Raw genomic sequence first — 12,243 nt, 5'->3', positions numbered from 1 at the left:
CCTACCTGTCTTGTCTGTAAGCAGATAGACTAGCCTGCCCAGTTCTTCTGGGATGGTGCTGGTTCTCACAACAGTGCCGGGGATGTTTTCGTCTTTCATGATCATCCAGCCGTAGGCTGACTTGCCCATGTCCAGGTTTACACGCAAACTACATACGGGAAAAACAAATCTGTAATCTATCAAAAGGAACACATAACAATAAAGCAACGCAATTAAAGATCTGGTACGTGGTCACAAAAAAAAAAAAAAAAAAAAAAAAAAAGATGAAGAGAATCACAAAGTACCTGATTGGGATAATGTAAGAGAAAAGCACGACAAATCGGCATAGGTTGCTTAACCAAGGACCCACAAACCCCTGCACTGCTACCATGACAATGGAGAGCACCACCTGGGCCAGAAACAGGGCTTTGGTGAGGCGGTTCAGCTCTAGGTCCAGTAAGCCAACCTATGAGGACAAGAGGTCAGAGGTCAAAACAGCAGATATTACATCATCAGTGTCCTACTCATTTCCCCTAAGCAGGTTAGCGTTGCATTAATTATAAAGTTAATCTTGTGCTTATTAGGTTTGTTCCTTAAGTCTAAAGCTTGAGGAGAGTGATGTTTTCCTTCAATGGGAATCACACAATTTGTAAACTTACAATATTAAGTCCAGACTGGAGATTTGGAGTAAACATTTTATTCCTTTTGTGACAGCTTATACTAGAGTAGACTCTTTGTAACTTTCCCATCTGCTCCCAAAGCCTTACAATATGCTACACAGGGAGAAAAAACAAAGCCAATGAAAGACATTCTTAGCTGCAGGCTTTTATCATGCAAACCATGTGTACGACATTAATAGGTTTATTGGGTGCACTATTTTGTGGTAAACTACAAGCTGCATTATTGTCATGCTGAACTATTGTCCTTGAATGCAACAGAAGGTCAAAAGGCCTCAAAAATAGATTAAGTTCCCATATTGAGATGGCTTTCTGGAAAAAAACAAACAAAAAAAAAGACAAAAAAGGGGTCAGAGTTGTCTTTTATTTTTCAAGTGTATCTCCCAGCCAATGGAGCATGTGGGAAAAAGATGTCAAATAAAGAACTGCCCTTCCCCTTTCTGGCAGCGCTCACAGCAAAGCCCTGTACACAGAAGGCTTTCTTCTGACGCACCACGCTTACAAAAACAGCAGAACATAACATCTCTCCTCCCTCAAATAAAGGAACTGCTCTGAAAAGGAGGGGAGGGGGCAAGCACATATAAAAAGCAGCAAAATTCCTCCACTGCCTCAACCCCCACCGAGCCCATTCCCCTGAGGACTGGGAGAGCTGGGAGACCAGTGTGACTGATTTATCAGTTGCTGTTAAACTCCCAGTAGCAGAGTGCGGAGAAGGGAAGGGTAAGGGGAGCGAGCGGGTGGGTGGGTATACCCCAACCCCACAGCCTCACTACATGGTTCATGATTGAGCTATTGAGAAAAATAGGGGGTTTGGGTGGATTAAAATGAAGAAAAATTAAGACAGAGAGCACAGTGCATGCCTGAAAAGCAAAGGATACCCTTCTGCTTGAACAATGGCTAGTCTAAATTTTCCAAGCCTTGCCGGGGATCAGATGAAGTCATTATTCATTCAGTCAAGGGGGGAAAAGGACTCAATTACCTCAACCTAAAGATGCTATCAATGAATAAAAAAAGTGCATATTTTACTCCATTCATCTCCAAGCCATTAAAAGTGAAAGGAATGATTAGATCTGCCTGTGTGGCTTGTATTTTAGCATGTGTGAAATTTGATGAAGAATTGCAGCCCAGGGACATGAATATTCATTGAGTTAAAAGCAAAGAATATCAGGACTTCAGTCAGTAAGTAGTGTATTAGTTAGTGCTTGAGACACCGGCAAATCAAGAAAGTCAAGAAAATAAACTGAAATTGGTTCTTGAGATCTTAGTAAACAACTTAAGTTGCTATTGTTTTTCTCCACACAGTTTGAGAGAAATGTGAAGAGAGAGTATCGGGACTTAGATATGTACTTCAAACAAACAATCTTAATTGAAGAGCAGCCTCTTGTCAAATGACATTGTTCTGCTTCTTTACTCAGACAGAGGTCTGTCTAACAATACTGAGACAAAGAGTGAATCTATGTCTGATGTCCTGTCAGATTGATCAACTGCAGGCATTGTCCTGGCCGGTGTCACAACAGATTATATGAGGCCAAAACGTTCTTGCGACTTTAGACACACTGTATCGACTTTCTCCCCCAATCTCCAGTCTCCATATTGGCACTTCTGACATCATCTCCTTGAAATATTGAATTCCTCTCAACTGTCGAGCTTACACAAAACAGTGGCCCCCGCCGTTCGACCGGCCACATCAGCGTTCTTAATAAAAGACACTGGTGTCAAAATCGTGCTGCCGTAGGAAGGGGCTATGTTGTGCCACAGAGAGCTTTAGTAGTGCAGACTGTTGTAGGTGATAACTTTGTGTGTAAAATGCATTGCATGGTGGATGCCTCATAGCCAAAACACTGCCTCTGAGATCCAGCAGATGCCCGCCTCTATCAGTTGACCTGTGTCGATCTAGACTAACCATCTTCCAGGTAGAATCATATGTTTAGAATCAGATTTTCATTAATCTCCACAATCTGGGGACAAAACACTCGATGGGGATTCTGTGGGATTAACTTTCTGCTGAAAATGTCATTTAAATCCTTGGTTAGTTAATTTCCCTTTTGGTTAATTAGCAACCGACGCTGACCTTTTGCATTGACAGGTCCAACTTTATCTAGAAAGTCAAGGTTAAAAAACCACCTCGCCATAGTGATTGATTAGTGATTAGAGGCAGGGGAAAAAAACGGTGGCATGAGGGGAACTTGGAACAGATGTTACTTTGTGTGAGGTGTTTCACCCTCTGCAGCTTTTACAAAACATGTATGTTTATGCTGGCATGAACTGGCAGTGACAGGCCTTTAATCATTTTTGTCAATGCTTTGGGAAATGCATGAAAAACATCTAAATTTCTTTGGCTATACTTAAAAGAACGAAGAAAAAAAATTCACATTTATTATTTCCCCGAAATCATTGCAAATTGCATAAAGAAAAAAATTGTTAGTGATAGTGCTGTCAGCGATTTGATTTAAGTAGAGCCTAAACTATTAGTCCATTGACAGAAACCTTTTTGGCAAAAGTTTTAGTAATCAAATCTAAGCATAAATCACAAATATTAGAGTTCCAGCTTCTAAACTGTGACGAGTTGCTGCTTTTCTTTGTCTTATGTGATAGTAAACAGTCAGATGCCATCTTGGGATTTAGTAAATTATTGTGGTTTTCGGATTTTTTTTATACAACAAACTATTAATTGATATCTCAAGAAATTAGTCTGCACATTAATCAATAATCATAGTGTATCATCATAACATAGTTTGTTATAAAAAAACAACAACCTTGCATTTAAAGCATCTGCAACCAAAACCCCTAAGACTCTCAAACAAATCACAGAACTTGCGGTCTTCCCTGCAGAAAAAACAAACAAGCTTAAAAGTATTCACCTTGTTCTTGGCATAGGACGTGTTCAGTACGCTTCTGGTCTCTTTGCCTGTGTAGATCACCACCCCTATCACCGTGCCTGCCAAGGAGAGAGACAAGGAGAGTAATGCTACTCATTAACTGCACCCCACCCCCACCATCTCACACACACACACACACACACACACACACACACACACCCACACACACACACACACACACACACACACACACACACACACACACACACACACACACACACACACACACACACACACACACACACACAAACATACATGCACACACTCATCTTGGTCAAGTAAGATGAACTGCATGAGAGGAAACACAATAAGGCTGAGCTGAGGCAGTTTTGTCTCATTGCCACTCAAGCCAACAGACAGGAGTTTAATACGCTTAGACTCTCACGGCCTTCAGCCACCCTATGGGAGCTCATAAAACCTGATCAATACACTGCCATCTTTATTTGCCAATTCATTACGGTGGCCTTATTACAAAGGATTAATGAGTCATTAATATTAAATGAGCTTAATGGGAGAGCAAAGGCAATAATAAACCTAGCACCAGAAATCCCCAAAGTATAAACATGGCAAGAAAGTTAAAAATGGGTAGAAAACAAAAGGAGGAAAGTTAAGTGCATGTGAAGAGAGGAAGAGGAAAGAGACCAGTGGTTACAGGTCCTGAGGAGAAAGGTGATGAATTAGTCTCGTTGACTTCTAACTTCAGAAATATTGAGCAATGTGACAAATGGGTTTGTGGCGCAGCATGTAGAGGGGCTTCAATTTAAATATGCGAACAACTAATTCTCTTGTCACAGCTGGACTGGGGCCTATAAGAGAGTGAATACATGGTGATCCGGGCCGGTTTAAGTGCCCAGAATGCCACTGTAAAGGCGATGAAGTGTCTGTCAAGGAGGAGCTTGGGAGGGACAATGACATTCCCAAGCAGAGATGATGTAAGTGGTCTAAGTCAGGCTTTTTGTGCGAGTGTGTGTGTTTGTTTTTTTTCTGGTCAAGGTCAGGCCAGAGGGGAGAGCAACACCACAAATCAATGGTGTGGCCATCGCTGAGAGCATCACAAACACTCTCAACTGACACAACCTTTTCTGCGAGGAATCACTAAGTTGCCGCAAGGGAGAATTACCTCAACTATGGGTATTCTCAGAGTACTTCAAACAAGCACATAGCAGTATCAAACCAAACGCCTTCAAGGTTTAAGGCCATGAATCTTTGTGCAACACAACAAGCACAATGCTGCACAGGTTTTAAGCCATCAACCACATGTATGTGAATAGAAAAGTGTCTCTTCTGATCTACGTTTACTCTGCTGTTTGCTACTATGGTGGGTGGAGGGGGGTGAAATTCAACAAGGGTCCCTGTCTGGGCTTGAACCAGTGTCTACTCTTTTTATTAGTCTTTCCTTTTGGGGTGTTGCATGTAATGGTGAGTCTCAGATTGACATGAATGCTCTGTGTACAGATGAAGAAGCAGAATAGGGTTCCATGAAGTCAAGGTGTTTGAGGTTTCAACGTTTTCATGAAACATAAAAGTACATAAAATGTTTGACACATTTTTTTTGCACTTCCAGGTTTTTTTTTTATGAATAAATTAAGATTGATCATAAAAGCAGGTGGATGGAAACATACCTTTTGATGCAGAGATACAGTATTTGAATCTAGTCTAAGGTTTTAAAATGACTTCCTGACAAACGTGCTACAGATTTAATGAGCAGCCGACCATACATTAAATAAACACAGTCAGCCATTCTACAGACCTCCCCTGGAAAAATCCTACATCTCATTTCAAGATAAAAAGAAGAAATAAGAGTTGTCATTCACTTACCAGATGCAACGACTGTGCTGGCCCACAGAGTGTTTTCAATACTCAGACTCTCATGGATCTGGGGATCTGTGTCTTCCTACAGGGGAAATAAAAAAGGAAAAACATTACTTTGCAATTTGTGTATATTTGTTTAAGCTTGTATGACTATGGTATGGCAGTATAGTGCCACAAAGTATAACAGGGCAGCTAGGTATCTCTCTTATCTTTAGATTGAGACTGTGTGGACACTGCTTGTCCATTCAACTCTCTAACTAACACTAAAGCCAATGAATTATAGGCATTGTAGTTCAGAAAAGGTTAACAAGAAATGCCAGATTTGTTGTCAATGCACCATGGCACGAAAACATAAATTCCAAACAAAAATGCATATACTTCAGCAGGACACCCAGATATAGTTAAAACATTAATGCTACAGGTTTGTTAAAGGGTCTGCTATTTTCAGGACTTGTACATTTGTAAATATGTTGGTCTAGATTTGAACTCTTAAAAGATCATTTATTGAAACTCATAGAAAATCAAATCAAATAAACTGAGTGGCAGAGGAGAGAGACCTGCCTGAAAGAAATACCTAAACATTGTAAATTTATTTCTTCAATTAGCCAACTTTTGGACCAGTACATTCAGCTATGTATATATACACTGCAGTGGTGATTTTGCTAAAATCTCACACAAAAGAGTAAAATCGCACAGTGAAATGATATATTTTGCCATTTTATTCTCTGATGCCACTTTGTCAAGGCAAACCAAATTTCCCTGAAAACAAAAAATCTCAGCTGTGTATAGAATTGAGAAAAACAAGCACAGTTAGGAGTGCATACAGCCTGACCAGAATGGCCGGGCTCTGCTGTGCCATTAATTTTCACAAGCACCTGACACAGTTGTGCAGACTGTAGCAATACAGTGGTCCCTTTATCAATACTTTCACTAGATTTGGCATGGCGATAGAGGCTCCTTTTAAAAACAGTATAGAGAGTGCATGTAGATGAGATTTCAGTGATAAATAAGCCCCTGGAGAGCCTCTTATTTCACCCTCCCCCCTGTTTTACCCCTCTCTTAACTAAAGACGAAAGCTGGAAATGGCTTGAGTCAGGAGCGCAGAGTCAAGGCTCCAGTTTCGGCTCAAATTGCCAGCCTGATATGATAATTATGATACCTAAGCACCCACATCCTGTCAATCCACTCAAACATGGGAAGAGGTGCATGAAAAATAAATGGCAGGTTGCAGAATGCTTGACCGCTCTGACATTGGCATCATACTACGGTGTTCATAACTGCAGAGGGTCTCAATAAAGACCCCAGAAACAAAGCCACCATATACGTCTCACAAAAAAAAAAGGAACCCTCATAAATAGGTAAGTTCATTTGCTGCGGATCTGTGGGAACCCATTTTTTTTCCCATCCTGCTCAGACTAAAAGCACACGCTATGCAAAGGAAGGCCGCGGAGGATGAATGAGCGGAGGAAGTGCTCGCTCACTAAGCCTGGTGTGTGGCCAAGAGTGAAGACGGCCCACAAAGCCTCTCTTTGTACTGGAGCTCTCCTCTCTGTGGGGGCTGCGCTAATCTGCTATTAATAAAAAAAAAAAGAAAAAAGAAAAAAGAAAATCATTGAGCAACAAGCAGAGCGGGATGGATGGAGCTGGAGCTGCGAGAACCTGCCTGTGATGTAAGAGGTATGCCTGATGGAGATAACAACAGGCCCGGATGGACACACAAGATCTCATTGTCGCCGCTTGTCAACACATTGCAGTGATATACATCTTCATGTCAATCCAGTTTCTATAGAAAAACTCTGCATGTGTTTAACAGGTTATAAAAATGTCAACGAGTTACTGTACCCTTGTGAAGTTCCCCTCGAAACTGTGGATGTCCAGCTGAGGCTTCTGGGCGTAGACATAGGCGCTGATGGAGAAGAGATCCTGAAACAAGGAGACAGGACAGAAAAGGGAGACGATATAAAAGAGGAGAATATAAAACTCAGACACAGTCTTATTTAATTAATTACCACAGTCAGTGATTATTTTACCATATTTTTCTTGTAAAGGACAAACATTTTCATGTTAGGCTATACATTACAATAATAATACTAGTGCTAATACATACACAACGCAGCAATCCATTAAAATCGCTTTAGATGAGTTCCTGTAATGATATAAATGTACTTGAGGATGAAAATTAATTCCTAACCTTGGAAATATTAGTTTGACAAAATAATCTTAACTCAAGGTCCACTTGCTATTGGAACAATGAGCTTCATGAGGTAGTCACCTGAAATGGTTTTCACTTCACAGGTGTGCCTTTTAAGGGTTAATTAGTGGATTTTTTCCCCTTATTAATAAAAAAGCAAAGAGTGGCTACTTTGAAGAATCTAAAATATAAGACATGTTTTCAGTTATTTCCCACTTTTTTGTTAAGTACATAATTCCATATGTGTTCATTCATAGTTTTGATGCCTTCAGTGAGAATCTACAAAGTAAATAGTCTTCAGTCATGAAAATAAAAAGGAAACGCATTGAATGAGGTGTGTCCAAACTTTTGGCCTGTACTGTATGTATGTATGTATGTATGTATGTATGTATGTATGTATGTGTATGTGTATATATATATATATATATATATATATATATATTATATATATATATATATATATATATATACATATATATATATATATATATATATACATATATATATACACACACATTATTGGATGCAACCGAACAGAAATGACATAAATATGTGGAAGCAGTTTAGATATTAATAAAAAAAAGAAACAATAATAAAAACTGAACCATAATTTTTTTAATCATCCATTTCTCTGAGTCATCCCATCAAGTAAGACTGCAGCCTTGGCCTGTAAAGCACCCAGCACCGGCCTTTTTTTTTTGCCCCAAGTGGAACAAAATTGATTGTAAATATTAAATTATTCAGACAGGCAGCCTCTGCAGCGGCCAGTCAACCCTCAGCCATGCTCAGATAGTGTTCTCCTGGTGAGAACATGGGCAGAGCGGTTAAAGAGGAGCAGGGAAGATTATTTTACTGAACCCCCAATGGAGAGTAGTGTTGCTCCAGCAGTTTACAGAAATGGGCTCAGAGAATCTGTGACATCTTGATGCATTCAGAGAGATCAATGTGGCTGCTGAACAAACTGGACTCATTTGGTGATTTAAGCAGACATGTAGTCAGTACTCTCAAGTTGTTGGCGGTTTTGAAACTTAAAAGACATATATGATATAATTTACTTGTTCTTAGAATGACCACCTAGCTTTATGGAAATTTCAAAGTACTATTACTATCCAGTGCATACAGCATGAGCTCATCCATTAGTATTCAGGAACAGCAGACTTTGACTAAAAATCTGAGTTAAAACTACTGGATAGCCCCTTTCCCACTGGGCAAAAAACACTAAAATCTGGCCTTTGTCGTTAGTGGGAAATGTTACAATCGGAATTCTTTCCCAGGACCGATGATTCTGCAGTAGGCACAAGTATTTATCGGCTCCGTCTTCTATTGGCAGTGGGGGAAACATGACACCCGGGTGGACACGCTTATTTTTGCACAGCACGATGCTATGACGCTTGTCACCTCCGTCTGTAACTTCTGCAACTCTTTGTAATCTCAGTGACAAATTCCGCCCGTCTCCGTGCAAGAAGCGCCCAAATAAGTTGGCACCGAGTTTGAAAGAGAGACTGAATAGGTAACGGATATAAATAAAAAGGTTACCACCTTAACATTTGCAGTGGCCTCCATGCTGCTTTCTAGTGTTTCTGGTGTGTTGTGTTTGTACTAACCCTGTTTTCCGTCAAACATGACACACCAAAATAAAATAAAAAAACAGAAAGACATACGCGTCTACTGGCAATGTGAAAGCAGTCTATGACCTAGTTTTAGCTCGTTTTCCTGCGTTAAAAAAGCCTGCATATGAAGGGTCAAAGTGTGCTCACTTTTTACCATCAGAGAAATTAAGCACTTATTTCTGCCTGAGAACAATCACAAAAGAGCATGGAACTGATCTGTCTTGACTTCTGACTAAAGGTGAGTTTGGGAGATATTATCAAATGAATAAATAATCCAAAATTGAGGGATAACATTGTGAGAAGGTTACATAGAGGCTAAAGTGAAGACCACTCTTGCTATCTTCAGGTGTCTTGAAACCCAATATGGATGCCAAAGCTCAATCATCAAATGACTTGCTGCAACTTTAATTCTCTGATCACACTAAGTGGCAACAAAAAAAAAAAACATTGACTCTACTTAAATCTTAAGTGTTGAGTATCGCCTCCAGTTAAAGGAAGCTGCTGTCAGATTCAGACTGTTCCTCCTGTCTGTCATCAGTGATTAGGTTTCCATCACAGCCAGACAACTTCATTTGATGAGCAATGCTTTTAGAGATAACAGAACACTCATTCACAATCCCTTTGTCTGTTACCAGAGAGTCACTACATCGTAATGTATCCATACCCCCACTGCTGGTAGTCGTTGAGTGCAGCCAACAGCAACCTTCAGTTTCCAGTCAGTTTCTCCATCCAGCTGATCAGTTCTGATGAAACATCCACCTGAAAAAAAAGGGACAGAAATGCTGTAAAGCCTGTTGTGTCTGTTACATGGTTAACGACAACCTCGGCCACAAATTACATTTACAGAATTAGCATAAATGCTAAAACGAAGCCTAATGGTAGCACAAGTGGATAAAAGTCAGCAAACTGACTCGGTAATGTTAGTTACACAGCCCTATCTATCTAAAGTTTTCCAATATTAGCAACTGGTCATACCAGACCAAGTAATGCGTTGAAATGATGAAGAGTGCATTTTACAGCTTATGAATTCAACTTTTCATCTGTAGGAGGAACACTATGTTTTCATCTTTTAAAAGTTGCATAGTCTCACTTTAAGATAAAAAAAGGTTTCTGTGGCTGTATCACAATTTCACTCAGAAAATTGATGATTTAGTATAATTTTATATATATTTCAATAAAATTCAGCACTAAATATTAGCATTTTTGGAAACCCTGGGAGGTTCTAAAAGTTTAAACAACATTCAACCAACAAACATGAGACGGTTTTAATAAAATTGGTTGCAGTTTGTGTTCACACGGTTAAATATAGCATATACATGTCACACATCCTTGTGAGGCATTGTATATTAAAACATTAAAACACATTTAGCTTGTAAAATGATGTTACTTTAATAAACTAGCATATGTCTATCGCCAACAGGACAGTACATTATAGCCTGATCCACAACGGAGAATATCTGTGGCTGTTGTGGACACCGCAAGGTCTGACAAACGTTGAGCAGTCGTGACCTGTATTGATCTGAGGTAATATTACATATGAAACTGATGGATGAGAGGAACTATGTGACAGAGAGGGTAAAGGGCAGCTATAAACCATCCCTGGAGGGTTAACTATGATGGACAACATTAGCACAATGAGGATGATTCATGCTTTCCTTCTGCTGCAATGGGACTTCAGCTCCTCACATAACATCACTGAGATGCGTGTGTACGACTATGTGAAAGTATATGAGGCTGTATATGTGAAAGATAAAGGGGTGTGTGTGTGTGTGTGTGTGTGTGTGTGTGTGTGTGTGTGTGTGTGTGTGTCTCAGAGTCATGAAGACATCAACAACTCCCTGCCAAGCATATTGGCACATCAAAGATTGATGGAAATGATGTCCTCTGAACATTTCCTCCCGATGCCCCCTAGAAAAGAGCTAGGATCTGACGCAGCTCATTGATTAATTGGAATTTGCATCATCAGTCACTAGAAGAATGTGACATAAATCATATGAATCACAGGCTGCCTTGGAGATGATGTCAAAGGACTGGAAGTGTGGGGAAAAGTCACATTTCTCACCCAAATGATCTTGACGCAGTTCGTTAAAGTGCCACAGGGCACACAAGGTTCAACTGTAAGGCATTCTGTCTGATTATTGTATTTTATTTTTTGCATTACTATTCCATCTATTTGCAAAGATTTATTAATGTTACTCCATTTTAGGATTAATCCAGGAGGAGTTTTGCTGATGCTGATTAAAACTTTTCAGCACCGTCCTCCTTCACATTGATAAAGTTACACAAACATTTTGCCAGCTCACCATTTTTCTCTGACGTTCTCAGGAATATCATGTCTGCAGGAATCCTTTGGTTCTACAAAAAGAAAGAGAAAAAGCAGGAGTGCAAATGGCAGTGTGTTACTCAGCGCTGTGGCAAAAGCCTTTTGAATCTTCCTGAATAATTAAACAGGGTCAATACCTTGACCGGAGGGTGAAGGAGAAACCGTTTTTTTAAAAGTCTGTCTAAGACACAGTAATGGAAATTTAACTTTCTAGCAGCAGCTGCATTTCATTTTGGCTGAGCTAAAACCAAAGATCACATGCTTAACAGGTGAGTAGGAGTTTTATAGTATCAAACATGCATTCTCGGTTTCACATTGAAGCAAAACTCTGAATAACACTGTGCCTTCAAATCAAGTTAAGTTACTTATTATTATGTACTTTAGAGTTGCTGGTAAGCTATTCAAAATCTGCTTTTTAATCTTTTGTAGGTGGGGAGAATGTGTAGTCAGACATAAAATATCTGATTAGAAAAATGTTTTTAAGAAAATGGGGGAAAAAAAGAGGCAAAGAGGCAAATACTCTTTGAATCTGTATTACACCCATTCACTTTTTTTGTGCACAGTCACTCACTCATAGAATGGGGTAGGGTAGTCACATCACACTTACCAGTAATACAGACAGATGTTAAAGTTAACATTTTAACAGCCAAATGGTCATCTATTTGGCATACCGAAATAGAAAAGACCTGTAAGGCCCGAATGCATATATGTGTGACCTCATTTAAAAGGTAACATCTTCTAGTTCCTGAAATTGTGCTTGTTTAGCATGTGG

General features: G+C 39.7%; 1 protein-coding gene across 4 annotated transcripts in view; it reads right to left on the bottom strand.

Annotated features, from left to right (window-relative positions):
- atp9b (ATPase phospholipid transporting 9B) overlaps positions 1-12,243 on the bottom strand; it is a 50,746-nt gene that overhangs the window by 26,940 nt on the left and 11,563 nt on the right. For all 4 annotated transcript variants that reach the window (XM_039820445.1, XM_039820446.1, XM_039820443.1 and 1 more), the window contains 7 exons: positions 11,452-11,503; positions 9,813-9,907; positions 7,190-7,270; positions 5,354-5,429; positions 3,518-3,594; positions 285-445; positions 6-148 (listed from right to left, as the gene is read on the bottom strand). In XM_039820445.1, the coding sequence (XP_039676379.1) occupies positions 6-148; positions 285-445; positions 3,518-3,594; positions 5,354-5,429; positions 7,190-7,270; positions 9,813-9,907; positions 11,452-11,503 (685 nt within the window). The remainder of the gene's footprint in view (positions 1-5; positions 149-284; positions 446-3,517; positions 3,595-5,353; positions 5,430-7,189; positions 7,271-9,812; positions 9,908-11,451; positions 11,504-12,243) is intronic.

Source organism: Perca fluviatilis, chromosome 13, assembly GCF_010015445.1.
Source record: "Perca fluviatilis chromosome 13, GENO_Pfluv_1.0, whole genome shotgun sequence".
In the NCBI taxonomy this organism is placed as follows: Eukaryota; Metazoa; Chordata; class Actinopteri; order Perciformes; family Percidae; genus Perca; species Perca fluviatilis.
This window is presented reverse-complemented; position numbering and strand designations above follow the sequence as displayed.